The sequence below is a fragment of the Macrosteles quadrilineatus genome, unplaced genomic scaffold (assembly GCF_028750875.1).
Source record: "Macrosteles quadrilineatus isolate MER2022 unplaced genomic scaffold, UCM_ALF_1.0 Scaffold_1__1_contigs__length_201487025, whole genome shotgun sequence".
Taxonomy (NCBI): domain Eukaryota; kingdom Metazoa; phylum Arthropoda; class Insecta; order Hemiptera; family Cicadellidae; genus Macrosteles; species Macrosteles quadrilineatus.
Window position 1 is genome coordinate 135,566,805 of NW_026542594.1, and position 20,516 is coordinate 135,587,320.

Sequence of the window (20,516 nt, forward strand, 5' to 3'; positions counted from 1 at the left end):
GCATAGCTACCTGTTACTGTCCACACTCCTGACACATGACTCTAGCTGTACCATCCTACATCTCTAGACCTGACTGGTATGGAGCCAGCTCACCTATAGCAGAGCTACCTGTTACTGTACACACTCCTGACACATGGCTCTAGCTGTAACATCCTACATCTCTAGACCTGACTAGTATGGAGCCAGCTCACCTTTAGCATAGCTACCTGTTACTGTCCACACTCCTGACACATGGCTCTAGCTGTACCATCCTACATCTCTAGACCTGACTGGTATGGAGCCAGCTCACCTATAGCATAGCTACCTGTTTCACTCGTCAAGTTATAATAATACCGAAATTCTTAAGTGAACAATTTAAGATATTAACTAGTTTTGTTAAATCAGGAGTGGGACCAACGTTTTCTTTGGGAGATATTTAGTCTCAAGCTGAAGTGGAGACTGGCAACTTAATAAAGACAACACGACTTCTAATACAAGCACTAACACATCGATAAATCGGTCATGCGAGTGGATTTAGGTTTAAAATCAATATAAATTAAAATAAACACAACAATGAAGCAGACATAGTTCTACTAATATCTACGTAATACATATAAACCAATTAAACATATCAACCACCAAAGCGGAAAAATAAAAAAAAATGGTGATTAGGGTTTAATGTGCGTTATATTTTGAATGGACTTACTTTCAGAGGGAACCCCTGAAAAAAAGAAAGACATTAGTACAATGGATATAATAAAAATATTTACACTGCAATGTACTAATAATAATCAGCAGAAGGTCAAAAACCCAATAAGAAAAACGTATTGATAGTTAAAATTGCACAAAATTACGAGATTACAGTATACACATTAAGTATTGAAGCCCAACTATTTCATAAAAGATAAATTATCTGAATACCCTACGCTTTGCTAGATGGATAATTGGTCCTACATCTTCGATCTTTAGGTCCGTGAAGTTAGCCCCCCCCATAAAAGCACTAACAATTAAACTAGTATTAATGGTTAGTGCTTCGTTAGTGCTGGTTAGTGCTTCAACTCCCATCGTTAGTGCTCTTACGGTTCAGGAGCTATAACCGAAAAACTGTGGGGGGGGCCAACTTCACGGAAGTTAGCCCCCCCCAGTAGTAATATGTGAGCACTAACTTTTAAAACTGTACCAACGGTTAGTGCTTCGTTAGTGCTGGTTAGTGCTTCAACTCCCGTCGTTAGTGCTCTTACGGTTCAGGAGCTATAACCGAAAAACTGTGGGGGGGGCCAACTTCACGGAAGTTGGCCCCCCCCATAAAAGCACTAACAATTAAACTAGTATTAATGGTTAGTGCTTCGTTAGTGCTGGTTAGTGCTTCAACTCCCATCGTTAGTGCTCTTACGGATCAGGAGCTATGACTAAAAAACTGTGGGTGGGGCCAACTTCACGGAAGTTAGCCCCCCACCAGTAGTAATATGTGAGCACTAACTTTTAAAACTGTACCAACGGTTAGTGCTTCGTTAGTGCTGGTTAGTGCTTCAACTCCCGTCGTTAGTGCCCTTACGGTTCAGGAGCTATAACCGAAAAACTGTGGGGGGGGCCAACTTCACGGAAGTTGGCCCCCCCCATAAAAGCACTAACAATTAAACTAGTATTAATGGTTAGTGCTTCGTTAGTGCTGGTTAGTGCTTCAACTCCCATCGTTAGTGCTCTTACGGATCAGGAGCTATGACTAAAAAACTGTGGGTGGGGCCAACTTCACGGAAGTTAGCCCCCCACCAGTAGTAATATGTGAGCACTAACTTTTAAAACTGTACCAACGGTTAGTGCTTCGTTAGTGCTGGTTAGTGCTTCAACTCCCGTCGTTAGTGCTCTTACGGTTCAGGAGCTAAAACCGAAAAACTGTGGGGGGGCCAACTTCACGGAAGTTGGCCCCCCCATAAAAGCACTAACAATTAAACTAGTATTAATGGTTAGTGCTTCGTTAGTGCTGGTTGGTGCTTCAACTCCCATCGTTAGTGCTCTTAAGGATCAGGAGCTATAACCGAAAAACTGTGGGTGGGGCCAACTTCACGGAAGTTAGCCAACCCCATTAAAAATATATACAGTTCTAACTTTCAAAATGGTATCAATGTCTAGTGCTGGTTACTGAATGTCCAGGAGATGTAATGAAAATCTATAGTTCCGAGGCCATATTCAATGACAGTTCCACCAAATTGTATCAACTAGGCTCCCCACATTTTCTAATGCTTGAAATGAAAGGTAAATTCCTTAAAGAAGTTATCCTAGCACATTTAACATATAAAAACCCTTTTTATAATTGAGCATAGTGCAATTGTAGTTTTAACATTTTTATCTTCATATTTCATTGACTTGTTATCAATCTATTTATAAAAATATAATATAGTCCATATTTATTTAAAAATAGGTTGTTCAAAGCTAACAAAAATATTTTGTAAACATTAATAAAACTGGAGATTGTATTAGTGTATTTAATTAAACATTTGTCATATGTTTTATCTATCTTATATTCAATGTACTGTAACTTAACGAACCAGTTAAGCACTTATTCAACAAATTATTTCTTTGCTTCAAGAGAGAAGTGAAAACTGGTGACCATGAAGGTGCTGCGATCTGAGCGGAGTCAAGGGAAATCCCTCAAAATTTGCCAAGATTCTCCACTGCAGCACTAGTGTTGTAGGTTGATGGCAACTGTTGCTATTGCAAACAACTATAAGCTGGCTCTCCTCCCCATCAGTAAAATTTAAGCCACCTTTATGAGAGTTACCGTTGAAACTACAGTATCTTAAAATATAATACCTTTAGTTGTTATTCAAAGTATTAAGTAGGTTATATCCTTAGTGGATAAAAATAAACTTAACTTCTTGAATATTTTAAAAGGTATCAAGTAGAAGTGCTTTGTTAATTTATATCTATTTTAACATTTTAAGTAAACAAATAAAATAACAGGGTTATAATTATAAATGCACTGATTGTTTGAAAGATTTGTATTTAACTTAATATAAACATTACATAAGCTATACACACTTAGGCCTACTTAGTATTTTTTTAGATAGTAAACATGATATTTTCAAACAACTCATTTTCAAAGTGAATACTATTACAAAGCCAAAAGAAAGAAAATACAAAAGTAGGCCTATTACCAAATATTAAAATTTACACTATACAATCTCATATGTTGAAATAAGAGGTTCAGATGTTACTGTTTGTGAATGGTTAACCTTGTTATGGACAAGGGTCAAATAAACTTCATATAATAATCTGTATAAAACCAATGAATACAATGTATTCATTTTATAAAACTCAATAAATATAATCTAGTACGGGTATAAACTGAACTTAAACAATTCTTGATATATTTACATATACCGTACAGAACGTAATATATGATGTTACAGTTGACTTCTGCAAACCAATAAATTATTTTTGTAAGTAATGTGAAATACCCCCTAAAGGGTTATTAAAAACACTTTTCTCAAGATTTCAATAAATTATAATAAATATTTAAATGTTGAATTTTAGTATTCTTATATACTTCAACAAGATTATTAAATGTCTTAACATGTCAAGTCATTAATAATGCAATGTTACGATACTCTTGAGTTGAAATCCCTAACCTTTGGTATTTCTGAATAAGTGGGACCTATCTTACAACGTATACACTATCAAATGAATGCAAACACTTTTGTTGCTGTTGGTGCGTATTACTTTTTCTTTGAGGTCGTCATAAATTTCCCACCCTCCATCAGAACGCCTACAGTATGCCACGTAATGCCCGATGCCGCTACCAACCAAAGGTGGGACGAACGTTATTACTGTCCTTAAATAAAATGTTTGATCAGAAAAGCTGACCATGAAAGGTATTTGTGCCAATTTGTAGCTTGTGTTGGACTCAAAGTCGTTTTTATCAAGCTGCTGATGTTGGTTATCACTTGCAATCTCGATCATCAGATGTCCATTAATACCAAATTCTTGTACGTAGGAAACATCGCCATTGCACAAAGGCATGGATGATAAACCAAGGTCATGACATTTTAATTGTTCAGGTACTGCAACTGATCTCTGCAGTTTTTTCAGGCACTTTCTTTTTTCTTCTGGATTTATGCATGTAGCTAGCTTAATGGCCTGGTCAAGATAGGAGATTCCGTTTTTTGCGAGAAACTGTGAATCTACTCTCATTAACGAATAATATTTTATGGTGTTTTTTTCTGGGCAGAAAGGAGATGAACAGTTTTTACTCTCTGAAAAACTGGGAGATACAAATTTGGTCACTATATCTGTTACTGTGGTTGCACATTTTATCCTTTTCATGTTCTGTTGCAATGTATCAGCAGGAAACCAGTCCTTAAGAATTGAGATTCGCTCCAAGTATAGGTTGTTTGGTTTTACTCTTTGAACAAGTCCAATTGCTAATTTCGCTATCCCTGTTGATACATTTACCATTTCCGAATATTTGTCACTGTCACAAATACAAACGGCAATTCCCTGAACAACCGAATCGAACGCGCATGTGTTTTCCAAAACCACTTGCATTGAGTCTACACGGCGAGGTTTCAGTGTGATAGAATTACCGTTTCTTAAAACACCTATTTTTATTTGATTCTTTGGCGAATTTTCTTTGACATGATTCATTTCGGGGCAAGGTGCTAGATAGAAACTCTTTTTGCAACTGCTTGAAGACGCTTGGTTGCGCCAGTTTTCCACTTGCTTCAGCTCTTCTAGCACTGGTTTCTGCCATACGGGGGTTTTCTCTATTCTTCTGTTTGTGGTCTGTCCATTTGCGCATGATATGCATTTTCTTTTTTGGCCATACCCTTCTTCACCAATAGGTATTGAACAGCCATCTAATGCGTGCACAGCTTTTTGGCAAATTATGCATATGTGTGCACCTTCTGGTTTGTTGCCAACTTCGCAAGCAATACAGCTAGAAATAGGTATAGATGGAGCACAAACATTTTCTTGCTGACTTTGGACGACTTGCGACTTTGGACTGCTGTGAGACATTTCTTGCTCCCTTACTTCTTCTTGAAATTCGGAACTATTCTCCGTGGTTTCATCCCAGAACATTTCAGACGATCCTGCAATCTTTAAGGATCCTTCGTTCAGTTTTATATGTTGAATTAAAAAGTTGTCTACACGTACTGATTCGCCTCGTCTCATTAGGTTTACTTTCAGTTCTTTAAAATAACTCTCAACTGCAGCACTGCTTCCAACTTGTTTGCCATACCCAAATATTGGTATCATTATTCCCGTCCATAGAGGCAATTTTTCACACATAGAGAGTAGAGATGAACAAAGATCAGGAACGTAGTGCAAATTGTCTCTATCCCCAACGTCACTTTCCACCGTCTGCTTGCATTCCTCTAAAATTTGTTTTGCCCATTTACTAAATTTGTTTGATTGTTTTGCTTCAGTAACTGGCTCCTGTCCATCCTCAATGTCCGCTTCTAATGTTTGTTCAAGGACCAACACATAAGGTTCGTAGTCAACATTGACTTCAGATGAAGAAATAACTTGTTTCAGCCAGATTTTAGAGGATTCTCCTATAGTTGGTTTGCTTGTAGTAACAGAGATGCCCTCTGTTTCACTTAAGCTTACAGTCATAATTGCACAAATAATATTACGAGCGTGATCCAATGATGTACACAAAAGTAACTGACCCATACATCTTATATAGAACTCCCTGATTCTTCTGCTTTTTCCTTTCAACGACTGCCACTGACTTACAAGTTTCAGTACATGAGCTACGTCCACTCTTAAGAAACAATGAGGAACATCTTCTTCCACAACGTTTTTCACTAAGAGGTCAAAACATTTGTTGATATACTCATGTAGTGTACTATACTTTGTAAAGGCACCACATACTGCACTGAGCAGAGCAATTGAAAGATCAGTGACACATTGAATCGGTATTTGTGCTCCTGATCTTATCCACTCCTTGAGCCAAAATGTTATAGCATTTGTGTTGTGCCTTTCAGACAGCATGCACACAATAGGTATCTGGTTTTCTGTATTTGTATCAACTTTTATGACTCCACAATACAGAAAAATGTGACCTGACAAGTTCCCTGCTGGGCGCTGTATTTTCTTCACAACTCCTCCTGTAGCGTCAATAAATAGTGTTGGCACATCTGTTTTTTTACAGTACAAGTTATACAGTCGAAGTTGATCAGAAGACCAATAGTGAACGAAAAATTTGTCCAAGCCAATGTCCTTTATTGAATTTTTGTATGGATCACTGTATTGTATTAGCTGGAGGGATGTAAAAATATTTCCATGGATATTTTGCTTAGACAATGCTTCACTTTTAGCTTTTCTTAGCACCTCTAAGGATGGTAAGTGTGCAGGTTCTCTATCGAAAAGCTCCATGTCCTTTCTCGCTTCCAATTTTCTGTACTTACTTACACTTTCGTTTTTATCAATTATGGTCTTGATGATATCAGCTCTTCGTTTACCCGACAGTTGCCGTTTGAATCCTTGGTTGTGGGGAATACTTGTATCACCCTTTACAGTAAAAGACAAAACTACATCTTCATTTTCAGCAGGCTCTCGCAAACATCTACCATGGAAGGAGGACTTACATTCTTTACAAAAAGCTACAATAGTCAGAAATGTTTCCGCCAGCTCAGTTCCAACCTTTGCTCTTTTATAAACCAGAGTACAAGGGTATTTTGTTTCAGTCCAAATTGCTTCATTAATTAGATTGGTCCAAACTCCAGGCTGAAGAGTGCGATAAGCTCTTACTGATGACTGCCGATGTTTTTCATCTTTCCTTTTGTATTGGGATTCAGAGGGTTTCATAAGCTCCCATTTTTCTTTTCCTAGTTTAACTTTAAAATTAGTTCCACCATCATTGAAAGAAATATCACTGTTTGTAGATAAAGTGTCTTCATCACTGCTATCGTTATTTAAACTTTGGTTGGTGTTTGGAAGAATATCTGATAATGGGGTTGACGGTTCGCTTTTATTTGGAAAATGCTTCAATGCAAACGTGTAAAGTGCTTTTGGAGTCATAAGAAGATTGTTTGAGCACTGCAAATCAAACCATATATCTGAGGAGGGGCCAACAACTCGACCATGTTGAATAACTTCTGCTTGTTTTTCATTTAGTATTTTTAACAATACTTCTTTCTCCACCAAAGACTTTCTAGGCATTTTCTCATTTGATCTGGAAAGAACAAACATACAAAGCCATGGTTAAATGGCATAAGCAATGATTAGGAATAGTGTGGATACATGGCCACCTATAGCTCCAGGCCGCCAAGATGTATGGAATAAAAGAGGTGGGCTAGACACAAGATGTATGGAGTAAAAGAGGTGGCCAGACAGAGCAGACTGCGCGCGATGACGTCAGCAGGTGGCCGCGCTCACCGCGCTCCCGGAAATGGGATTTTTACCTTTCTGATCAGAATTCAAAGTACTACAACATACTTAATTTTTTAATAAAATCGTTCGGGCCATTTTCAAAAAATCCGATTTTCTGTTATTTTATGGGGTTTTATGGGAAAATCCCCATTAAAAATCCAAATTTCTAAAAAGTCAAAAAAACTTTCATTATTATAAGAATCATAACATACTGCGTTAAAATATAACCAGTTTTTTTTCTAAAATCCTATTTTTCGTTATTTTATGGAGTTTTATGGGAAAATAACATAATTCACAATAACTTTTGAACCGTAATTTTTACAGAAATGGGAGTCATGCCATTTTGTTCAGAATAAAAGGGCTACAACATAATACGTTTTTATAAAAATCGTAGTTTTTTACTTATTTCCCCCCTATAGAATAGCTAAACATGCGAAATGGAAACGTTGCACAAAAAGACACCAGAAAATTATGACAATTTGTCAAGTTCATAAAACAAAATGGCGGCCGTTAAAAGTTTTGTTTCTTAAATAACTCAAAAAACGGTTGGTTTTGGGCCTAAAACTTACTATTACTTTTTTAAGACAATTTCATTACAAATCGATTGACATCTTATTTTTAAGATTGGAATAAAAATATTAACTTAGATATGGCAGTTTCAGTGATACATGACCGCTGGAGGTCAGGGCTGGAGATATACAGCGTGACTTTTAAATGAGTTCCCCCCCTTCTTTATTCTACATTTCTTAAGATATCAACTTCGGACCACGTCAGATCATTGTAGTGTAGTAAGTACTTGATTTTGACTGAATAAACATTTTTGGCCGCCATCTTGGATCCGCCATATTGGATACAAATTTTTTTTTAAAATATAAAGGTAGGGTTGTGACCCATTGTTTCAAACTAGAATTTTACGCTGATTACAATGCCGCAATTAGTTTTAAAAAATCTTGATCCGTTCTAAAGTTATGAGGACTTTTTATAACTTTATTTTTAGCCCATTTTAACATTGTGCATTTACAAACTAAGACCATAATCTCAAAATAGTGCTTGATAAAGATAAGTATACAACACCATTCATTGTTGACCTATTATCACTTGGTTATGACGGATGTATTTTTTTGGCCGCCATCTTGGATCTGCCATTTTGAAATGTGATAAATTAATTTAAATATGAAGGTGGTATTGTGACCCATCATTTCAGACTACTTTTTTATGCTGAATTTAATGCCGCAATCCGTTTTGCATTTTCATATTTGTTTTTTGAAATATTGGAAATTTAAGTAAGATAATTTTAATATTTCATCAAGAAAGCCTGAGAAACAAAAACGGATTGCGGCATTGAGTTCAGCATAAAAAAGTAGTTCAAAATAATGGGTCACAACACCACCTTCATATTTAAATTAATTTATTACATCTCAAAATGACAGATCCAAGATGGCGGCCGAAAAAATAATCCGTCATAACCAAGTGATAATAGGTCGACAATGAATGGTGGTGTATACTTATCTTTATCTAACACTATTTTGAGATTATGGTCTTAGTTTGTAAATGCACAATGTTAAAATGGGCTAAAAATAAAGTTATAAAAAGTCCTCATAACTTTAGAACGGATCAAGATTTTTTTAAACTAATTGCGGCATTGTAATCAGCGTAAAATTCTAGTTTAAAACAATGGGTCACAACCCTACCTTTACATTTGAAAAACAAAATGTATCCAATATGACGGATCCAAAATGGCGGCCAAAAATGTTTATCCATTCAAAATGAAGTACTTACTACACTACAATGATCTAACGTGGTCCGAAGTTCATATCTTAAGAAATGTAGAAAAAATTAGGGGGGAACTCATTTAAAATTCACCCCTGGCTGGAGGTAAGTTGCAGCGCATGCTCGAAGCGGTCATGTCACTAAAGGTTCAGTATATCAGTTAATAATCGTTCAATGTTACAAAAAAAGGTGTAAATCGATTTTTAGCAAAATTTCCTTTAAAAAGTTATTGTAATTTTTTCATTCAATGTTTTTTTTAGTTATTTAAGAAACACAATTTTAATTGGCAGCCATTTTGTTTTATGAAATTTAAAAATTGTAATTATCTTTTGGTTGCTTTGTCTTGTGGTCATAAATGTTTGTGCAAGGTTTCAATTTCGTATGTTTAACCATTAATTAAATTATTTAATAAGCTTCATCCCCAAGTCAAGTCCTTGCCGTTAAGTGTCTTTAAAAGAAAATTAACTATGTGGCTTCCATCTCACCCATTTTACAAAATTGAGGAATTTTTTGAATGTGATCTCATTTTTTGCTAATGTTAAATGCTTTTAAGTTAGGCTAGGATTTTTATTACTGTAATTAATTTTCATATTTTTCATGTTCACTATTTTGATATGTTTTTTACCATATTCCATCTGTGATAATGTTAGAAATTTTGTTTAAGTTAGGCTAGGATTTTATTACTGTAATTGATTTTCATATATTTCATGTTCACTATTTTGATATGTTTTTTTTACCATATTCCATCTGTGATAATGTTAGTAATTTTGTCCCTCTATGTTCATTGTACACCTGTGATAACCATTAGCATTTTTAAGAAAGACCCACTATTATTCATAATTTAAGTTTGTTAAGTTTGCCTATTTTTTAAAAATTATTTAAACCTGTTAAATTTCAATAAGGGCAGCCTATATTTTGGAATTTTCATGTCAAATTTTAATAATTATAAGTATCGTATCTTATATCTTTTACAATAATAATGACGATGTCAATTACAATAATGTATTGTTTAAAGACTGAATAAATGACTATTAAATGACTATTAAATGACTATTAAATTCTTAAAAAATATGAATAAACGAAAAAAAAATGGTGGCTTTGTGAGTAGCTGAGGACATCCTGACGATTTAAATGTGATATTGATATGTTTATTACTCATTAAAAATGCCCTAAAATGTTGGTAGAGAGTTCCCGGACAACCAGTATATAATTAATTTAGAATTAGTCCTAACCTGATTCATCTCACGTGTAGGCAGTGGTGCACCAATGGGAGGGGGGTGGGAGAAAAAAATCCCCTCCGACATATTTTATATTTAATTATCTAACATAAATACTATTAGCTAGAATATATTGTAGAGCTAAAATACTATAAAGTACGTCTTTAAACTTTCAATTTTACATTTTCAGCCCTTGACCACCCTTTTTTTCTAGAGGACATTTTCATCCACACCCCCCCCCCCTCCCCGGTGATAATATCCCAACAAAATGAAACCATGGGACCACCACTGTGTGTAGGCAATAAGTGAGTGTGTGTCGCCGGCGACAGTACTGATTCCAAACCAAACGGCGCCCGGCGCCACTGACTGACTGTCTGCCAAGACGCAAGAGTTTTTCCACTTCAAATGCCGTGGCGTGGAGTTAAATATATGACCGTATTGTGAATTCGGCTACATGACAAATCGAAAAGAAGATACCGACATAGTTCAGACGTAACAATTACTGTGGTTCAAATGATAACAATTGAGACAGTCAAGGTACAATTTATGCATAGGCCTAACGAAAAAAATATTAAACGCTCTAAATCTATAGACATACAACTATGTTAGGCTAGGACCTTGATTTAACTACATAGTGATTAACATACTTGACTTACCTAGATCATCAAAACTTCAATGTAAAACACACGAAAAAATACAATCGTGAAAATGACTGGTTATAGAAGCTTCAGACGTAATGTCGCCTACAGTATATAGAACACTACTGCTGCAGTGGAGATTCTAGGAACATTTTGAGTTAGTTCCCTTGACTCCACACAGATCGCAGCACTTGCTTGGTCGTAAGATCTTTCACTTCTCTCTTGGAGGAAAGACAAAGTGGTGGCTACAAGTGCGTAGGTAACTGTTTTAAGTTACCTAAAATGTAACTTAAGTAAGTACATTTTAGTAAGTAAGTAGTAAGTAAGTAAGTTACCTAAAACATATTACTACTGGGGAGGGGGGCTAACTTCCGTGAAGTTGGCCCCCCCACAGTTTTTTGGTTATAGCTCCTGAACCGTAAGAGCACTAACGATGGGAGTTGAAGCACTAACCAGCACTAACGAAGCACTAACCGTTGGTACAGTTTTAAAAGTTAGTGCTCTCATATTACTACTGGGGGGGGGGCTAACTTCCGTGAAGTTGCCCCCCCCCACAGTTTTTCGGTTATAGCTCCTGAACCGTAAGAGCACTAACGATGGGAGTTGAAGCACTAACCAGCACTAACGAAGCACTAACCATTAATACTAGTTTAATTGTTAGTGCTTTTATGGGGGGGGCCAACTTCCGTGAAGTTGGCCCCCCCCCCACAGTTTTTCGGTTATAGCTCCTGAACCGTAAGAGCACTAACGATGGGAGTTGAAGCACTAACCAGCACTAACGAAGCACTAACCATTAATACTAGTTTAATTGTTAGTGCTTTTATGGGGGGGGCCAACTTCCGTGAAGTTGGCCCCCCCCACAGTTTTTCGGTTATAGCTCCTGAACCGTAAGAGCACTAACGACGGGAGTTGAAGCACTAACCAGCACTAACGAAGCACTAACCGTTGGTACAGTTTTAAAAGTTAGTGCTCACATATTACTACTGGGGGGGGCTAACTTCCGTGAAGTTGGCCCCCCCCACAGTTTTTCGGTTATAGCTCCTGAACCGTAAGAGCACTAACGATGGGAGTTGAAGCACTAACCAGCACTAACGAAGCACTAACCATTAATACTAGTTTAATTGTTAGTGCTTTTATGGGGGGGGCTAACTTCACGGACCTTCGATCTTTATGATTACGAAAAGTCGCCCGTGTCACCAGTGTAACGTTCGTATAGAACAGCCACTATCAATTATTATCAATGATTGATATGGAGACGAAACTATCTACATGTTATACGTTTTGCTTCTGTTTATTGGAAATACACTTTCCTATACACACTATAGCTTGTTGGAAACAAGCTACAATTTCCAGTACAATATAATTTTAAATAAAATGACCAAAGCCAATGGGGCTTGCATGTTATTGTGTGAAACACTACTTTCTGTAACGACTTATTCTCTCATTGTAGCGTTGTGGGAGATTATGCTCAGTCACGAATACATATTTATATAAAGCGAGATAAGTTTCGTATTTCTGCTAATAAGCATAATGCACGCTACACGGCTATGGCTTGTGGAGCGCGGTGCCTGTGCTCAGATAGCGTTTGTGCACTATTGTACTTTGTACCAAGCCAATTAATAACGATGCTAGAGATACAATGGACGACGTCGTGAGGTGCCAGCCAGCCTCGCCGCGCCGCGCGTCTCTCCTCTCTCGTCTCGATAAAATTAGATTGTTTTATTTCGCTCACTCTCACTAAAGCTAACACACCGCTGAAAAATTCTACTTGGAGATAAAATAGTCTCCTCACCTTATTCTACATATGAGTGTTTTATGTTATTCATTCTGAAACGAGATATTGAATGCCTTCGTTAGTTAGTAGGAACCGGTGATTAGTAAGCAAACGTCCATGAAGATGCATTTGATTAAGAACATTACAGCAATTTGTACGGATAACATAATACGCCTAGTGCTTTAGTATGTATAACATTAAACGTAAGTCTGGTTAAAGAACCCGTTAAAAACTACACGAAATAGTCCAAGTGAAGGTTCATCCGTGAACACGGAAGCCGGGCTCAGTCTGTTTACTCAGTTGCAGGCGCAACGGACCACATCAGTAGTCTGCTATCGATATCGCTTATCGAATATCTACTACACATTGGTGTTCGGTTCCGTAGTTGTACCTCACGGACGGTATCGCCAGATTGTGAAGCCAACGTTTTCACAGCAGCAGCGTTTCCTAGCGTGTAGTGATAACAGTAGTGGTCGGTTCTGTAGTTGCGCCTCACGGACGGTATCGCCAGATTGTGAAGCCAACGTTTCCACAGCAGCAGCGTTTCCTAGCGTGTAGTGATAACAGTAGTGGTCGGTTCTGTAGTTGTGCCTCACGGACGGTATCGCCAGATTGTGAAGCCAACGTTTCCAACGCAGCAGCGTTTCCTAGCGTGTAGTGATAACAGTAGTGTTCGTTTCTGTAGTTGTGCCTCACGGACGGTATCGCCAGATTGTGAAGCCAACGTTTCCACGGCAGCAGAGTTTCCTAGCGTGTAGTGATAACAGTAGTGTTCGTTTCTGTAGTTGTGCCTCACGGACGGTATCGCCAGATTGTGAAGCCAACGTTTCCACAGCAGCAGCGTTTCCTAGCTTGTATTGATAACAGTAGTGGTCGGTTCTGTAGTTGCGCCATACTGACGGTATCGCCAGATTGTGAAGCCAACGTTTTCACGGCAGCAGCGTTTCCTAGCGTGTAGTGATAACAGTAGTGGTCGGTTCTGTAGTTGTACCTCACGGACGGTATCGCCAGATTGTGAAGCCAACGTTTCCACAGCAGCAGCGTTTCCTAGCGTGTAGTGATAACAGTAGTGGTCGGTTCTGTAGTTGCGCCTCACGGACGGTATCGCCAGATTGTGAAGCCAACGTTTCCACAGCAGCAGCGTTTCCTAGCGTGTACTGTAGTGATAACAGTAGTGGTCGGTTCTGTAGTTGTGCCTCACGGATGGTATCGCCAGATTGTGAAGCCAACGTTTCCACAGCAGCAGCGTTTCCTAGAGTGTACTGTAGTGATAACAGTAGTGGTCGGTTCTGTAGTTGTGCCTCACGGACGGTATCGCCAGATTGTGAAGCCAACGTTTCCACAGCAGCAGCGTTTCCTAGCGTGTAGTGATAACAGTAGTTTTCGGTTCTGTAGTTGCGCCTCACGGACGGTATCGCCAGATTGTGAAGCCAACGTTTCCACAGCAGCAGCGTTTCCTAGAGTGTACTGTAGTGATAAGAGTAGTGGTCGGTTCCGTAGTTGTACCTCACGGACGGTATCGCCAGATTGTGAAGCCAACGTTTCCACAGCAGCAGCGTTTCCTAGCGTGTAGTGATAACAGTAGTGTTCGGTTCTGTAGTTGTGCCTCACGGACGGTATCGCCAGATTGTGAAGCCAACGTTTCCACGGCAGCAGAGTTTCCTAGCGTGTAGTGATAACAGTAGTGTTCGTTTCTGTAGTTGTGCCTCACGGACGGTATCGCCAGATTGTGAAGCCAACGTTTCCACAGCAGCAGCGTTTCCTAGCTTGTATTGATAACAGTAGTGGTCGGTTCTGTAGTTGCGCCATACTGACGGTATCGCCAGATTGTGAAGCCAACGTTTTCACGGCAGCAGCGTTTCCTAGCGTGTAGTGATAACAGTAGTGGTCGGTTCTGTAGTTGTACCTCACGGACGGTATCGCCAGATTGTGAAGCCAACGTTTCCACAGCAGCAGCGTTTCCTAGCGTGTACTGTAGTGATAACAGTAGTGGTCGGTTCTGTAGTTGTGCCTCACGGATGGTATCGCCAGATTGTGAAGCCAACGTTTCCACAGCAGCAGCGTTTCCTAGAGTGTACTGTAGTGATAACAGTAGTGGTCGGTTCTGTAGTTGTGCCTCACGGACGGTATCGCCAGATTGTGAAGCCAACGTTTCCACAGCAGCAGCGTTTCCTAGCGTGTAGTGATAACAGTAGTTTTCGGTTCTGTAGTTGCGCCTCACGGACGGTATCGCCAGATTGTGAAGCCAACGTTTCCACAGCAGCAGCGTTTCCTAGAGTGTACTGTAGTGATAACAGTAGTGGTCGGTTCTGTAGTTGTGCCTCACGGACGGTATCGCCAGATTGTGAAGCCAACGTTTCCACAGCAGCAGCGTTTCCTAGAGTGTACTGTAGTGATAACAGTAGTGGTCGGTTCTGTAGTTGCGCCTCACGGACGGTATCGCCAGATTGTGAAGCCAACGTTTCCACGGCAGCAGCGTTTCCTAGCGTGTAGTGATAACAGTAGTGGTCGGTTCTGTAGTTGTGCCTCACGGACGGTATCGCCAGATTGTGAAGCAAACGTTTCCACAGCAGCAGCGTTTCCTAGAGTGTACTGTAGTGATAACAGTAGTGGTCGGTTCTGTAGTTGTGCCTCACGGACGGTATCGCCAGATTGTGAAGCCAACGTTTCCACAGCAGCAGCGTTTCCTAGAGTGTACTGTAGTGATAACAGTAGTGGTCGGTTCTGTAGTTGTGCCTCACGGACGGTATCGCCAGATTGTGAAGCAAACGTTTCCACAGCAGCAGCGTTTCCTAGAGTGTACTGTAGTGATAACAGTAGTGGTCGGTTCTGTAGTTGTGCCTCACGGACGGTATCGCCAGATTGTGAAGCCAACGTTTCCACAGCAGCAGCGTTTCCTAGCGTGTAGTGATAACAGTAGTTTTCGGTTCTGTAGTTGCGCCTCACGGACGGTATCGCCAGATTGTGAAGTCAACGTTTCCACGGCAGCAGCGTTTCCTAGCGTGTAGTGATAACAGTAGTGGTCGGTTCTGTAGTTGTGCCTCACGGACGGTATCGCCAGATTGTGAAGCCAACGTTTCCACAGCAGCAGCGTTTCCTAGAGTGTACTGTAGTGATAACAGTAGTGGTCGGTTCTGTAGTTTTGCCTCACGGACGGTATCGCCAGATTGTGAAGCAAACGTTTCCACAGCAGCAGCGTTTCCTAGAGTGTACTGTAGTGATAACAGTAGTGGTCGGTTCTGTAGTTGTGCCTCACGGACGGTATCGCCAGATTGTGAAGCCAACGTTTCCACGGCAGCAGCGTTTCCTAGAGTGTACTGTAGTGATAACAGTAGTGGTCGGTTCTGTAGTTGCGCCTCACGGACGGTATCGCCAGATTGTGAAGCCAACGTTTCCACGGCAGCAGCGTTTCCTAGCGTGTAGTGATAACAGTAGTGGTCGGTTCTGTAGTTGTGCCTCACGGACGGTATCGCCAGATTGTGAAGCCAACGTTTCCACAGCAGCAGCGTTTCCTAGCGTGTAGTGATAACAGTAGTTTTCGGTTCTGTAGTTGCGCCTCACGGACGGTATCGCCAGATTGTGAAGTCAACGTTTCCACGGCAGCAGCGTTTCCTAGCGTGTAGTGATAACAGTAGTGGTCGGTTCTGTAGTTGTGCCTCACGGACGGTATCGCCAGATTGTGAAGCCAACGTTTCCACAGCAGCAGCGTTTCCTAGAGTGTACTGTAGTGATAACAGTAGTGGTCGGTTCTGTAGTTGTGCCTCACGGACGGTATCGCCAGATTGTGAAGCAAACGTTTCCACAGCAGCAGCGTTTCCTAGAGTGTACTGTAGTGATAACAGTAGTGGTCGGTTCTGTAGTTGTGCCTCACGGACGGTATCGCCAGATTGTGAAGCCAACGTTTCCACGGCAGCAGCGTTTCCTAGAGTGTACTGTAGTGATAACAGTAGTGGTCGGTTCTGTAGTTGCGCCTCACGGACGGTATCGCCAGATTGTGAAGCCAACGTTTCCACGGCAGCAGCGTTTCCTAGCGTGTAGTGATAACAGTAGTGGTCGGTTCTGTAGTTGCGCCTCACGGACGGTATCGCCAGATTGTGAAGCCAACGTTTCCACGGCAGCAGCGTTTCCTAGCGTGTAGTGATAACAGTAGTGGTCGGTTCTGTAGTTGTGCCTCACGGATGGTATCGCCAGATTGTGAAGCCAACGTTTCCACGGCAGCAGCGTTTCCTAGCGTGTAGTGATAACAGTAGTGGTCGGTTCTGTAGTTGTGCCTCACGGACGGTATCGCCAGATTGTGAAGCCAACGTTTCCACAGCAGCAGCGTTTCCTAGAGTGTACTGTAGTGATAACAGTAGTGGTCGGTTCTGTAGTTGTGCCTCACGGACGGTATCGCCAGATTGTGAAGCCAACGTTTCCACAGCAGCAGCGTTTCCTAGAGTGTACTGTAGTGATAACAGTAGTGGTCGGTTCTGTAGTTGCGCCTCACGGACGGTATCGCCAGATTGTGAAGCCAACGTTTCCACGGCAGCAGCGTTTCCTAGCGTGTAGTGATAACAGTAGTGGTCGGTTCTGTAGTTGTGCCTCACGGACGGTATCGCCAGATTGTGAAGCCAACGTTTCCACAGCAGCAGCGTTTCCTAGAGTGTACTGTAGTGATAACAGTAGTGGTCGGTTCTGTAGTTGTGCCTCACGGACGGTATCGCCAGATTGTGAAGCCAACGTTTCCACGGCAGCAGCGTTTCCTAGCGTGTAGTGATAACAGTAGTGGTCGGTTCTGTAGTTGTGCCTCACGGACGGTATCGCCAGATTGTGAAGCCAACGTTTCCACAGCAGCAGCGTTTCCTAGCGTGTAGTGATAACAGTAGTGTTCGGTTCTGTAGTTGTACCTCACGGACGGTATCGCCAGATTGTGAAGCAAACGTTTCCACGGCAGCAGCGTTTCCTAGCGTGTAGTGATAACAGTAGTGGTCGGTTCTGTAGTTGTGCCTCACGGACGGTATCGCCAGATTGTGAAGCCAACGTTTCCACGGCAGCAGCGTTTCCTAGCGTGTAGTGATAACAGTAGTGGTCGGTTCTGTAGTTGTGCCTCACGGACGGTATCGCCAGATTGTGAAGCCAACGTTTCCACAGCAGCAGCGTTTCCTAGCGTGTAGTGATAACAGTAGTGTTCGGTTCTGTAGTTGTACCTCACGGACGGTATCGCCAGATTGTGAAGCAAACGTTTTCACGGCAGCAGCGTTTCCTAGCGTGTAGTGATAACAGTAGTGTTCGGTTCTGTAGTTTTGTCTCACGGACGGTATCGCCAGATTGTGAAGCCAACGTTTCCACGGCAGCAGCGTTTCCTGGCGTGCGGCGAGCATTGGGTATCCAACTGGCTGGCTCTATTCCTGTCATTGACCAAACACTTTATAAATAGGTTCATATCCCACGATCGACGCTTGTCCCGACACCTTTCTTCCACTTGTCAAACGCAGTACAATACTTTAACCTTTAAAACAAACATTTCCTTGAGGGCAAAACCTGTCCTACGAAACAAATTCTTGTAGCGTTGGGTCATAAGCAATTACACGTTTGATTATTTTAGTTAGGTAATAATATTTATTTACCTTTTAGTTTAACGTTAATGGTTTTGTTAAGAACAATGATGCCATTATTACCACCTATTAATTTCGGTATTCTTTTGTGTTAGCCTAACAACTACTATTTGGGCTACTTTAAATCCATAAGATGTTTACTATTAAAGAACCAAATGAATATATTTGGATGGTCTGCCACAATCGCCTTTGGTGATTTGAGTTGGCAGTTTGAAAAGAAGATATTATGTTAACGGGTTTACTTTTAAATACTACCTAATTCAAAAGTAAAACATGGGTAGAAAATATAAATCGTTTTTAAGGTGCTTTCCTGTAAAAAAAATAAAACGCCAGGCCAATAATGATGCAACTTGCGGGGGCGGAGGGCGGAGGGTGGTTATCAGTGGAGCACAGAGCGTGTGATAATAAGAGCCTAAGCCGTCGCAGCTCGCAGCCCTTACTTAGTATGAGTGATGGGACGCGTCAAATTGACACCAATTACCCACCAGGACCCTCGCGATGAAAATGAGATACTTGCGAGGGAAAAAGGTAATAAGAGGGATGGAAATGATACTGTGAACCATTTTCTGGTAGCGGAACGAGGGGTAGGCTTAATATTTGCATGCATATTGAAAGAAGGGCATGCATCGGTTGTTGGTTATGAATAGCAATTGGAGGAGCCGGTAAACTATTTACTGGGTAAACCCCGAGTGAGAATCAGATCTAAACTGTTGTAACAAGCATAACAATGCAAACACGTCCTTAGCTAACTCTACTGTTATGTTATAAAACAATATTAATACAATGGTAATACCGTATGAGTTCGTGACCTCACGTCATTTAAACGTAACAAATATCGTAAAGAATGTTGCCCACGTTGATTAATAAAACAGGATATATTTCTTTAAACATTTGTAATAAATTTGTACACAATATTGTCATATATTACTCCCATATTTTACCCCTGTCACTTTTGCTGTCTGGTTTGTATAATTTATGAATGAGCGTGGACTCAGGTTATTCAGAGTCCAGGCTTGCCGCTAGTAAAATAGTAGGAAACGTGTCTTTTAAAATGTAAATTAAAGGTCATTTGATGGTGACTGCTGCCCACCTTTGCATGCGATGGGACCTACATCTATGTATTTGTAGTGATTGGTCGTATTCGAACACACGCGACGGACACTGGAAATGCCGTCATTAAATTGCACTTTATCAAAGATTCAGCAGTCTAATGGGCACTGCCATTAGACGAAATCGAATGTTTAAATGGACGGTTTATTTAATCAGAAGTTATAAAAGGGTCGTGAGTTCCAAGAACAAACTACTGTATAACAAAACAACCTGAGTAAATAATTTTGGTTTTTATAAAGGCGATATGTATGTTACAGCTTTTAAAAATGTCGAATTAGGTAGTCGAATTTTACTTTTAATTTGTACAAAATTAAAGTCAAGAAATCAATTTAAAAATCAAAACACCATTGCGTTATAAATTAAACTTTTAATTCGTCAAAAATCTAAAAATTAAACACTAAACTGCAACCAGATATAAGGAGTAGGTGGTGGTGTTGCTTACCACGTCTGGCGTACTCGCGCCGTCGGTGTGTGAGGTGGAGTCGGCGTTACTTCTGCCGTCGTTGCCGTTCGTCGAACCTCCTAGCTCGCCCATGGGCTTGGACGACTCTCTCTCGTCTATGACCAGGTCGATGGGCATCTTGCCTTTGAGGCAGCTGATGTACCGGTGGCAGAAGTTGTCACACAGTTCATGAACCTACACAAACAATAAACATACATGTAAATATGGTGGTGTATGTGTATCACCAGGTCGATGGGCATCTTGCCTTTGAGGCAGCTGATGTACCGGTGGCAGAAGTTGTCACACAGTTCATGAACCTACACAAACAATAAACATACATGTAAATATGGTAGTGTATGTATCACCAGGTCGATGGGCATCTTGCCTTTGAGGCAGCTGATGTACCGGTGGCAGAAGTTGTCACACAGTTCATGAACCTACACAAACAATAAACATACATGTAAATATGGTAGTGTATGTGTATCACCAGGTCGATGGGCATCTTTCCTTTGAGGCAGCTGATGTACCGGTGGCAGAAGTTGTCACACAGTTCATGAACCTACACAAACAATAAACATACATGTAAATATGGTAGTGTATGTATCACCAGGTCGA

General features: G+C 40.5%; 1 protein-coding gene across 8 annotated transcripts in view; it reads right to left on the reverse strand.

Annotated features, from left to right (window-relative positions):
* LOC128985381 (homeobox protein homothorax) overlaps positions 1-20,516 on the reverse strand; it is a 188,955-nt gene that overhangs the window by 127,589 nt on the left and 40,850 nt on the right. For 4 of the 8 annotated variants that reach the window (XM_054404858.1, XM_054404832.1, XM_054404875.1 and 1 more), the window contains exons 6-7: positions 19,902-20,096; positions 686-700 (exon numbers count right to left, since the gene is read on the reverse strand). In XM_054404858.1, coding sequence (XP_054260833.1) covers positions 686-700; positions 19,902-20,096 — 210 coding nt within the window. The remainder of the gene's footprint in view (positions 1-685; positions 701-19,901; positions 20,097-20,516) is intronic. The other 4 variants (XM_054404865.1, XM_054404841.1, XM_054404849.1 and 1 more) reach the window with 1 other exon arrangement.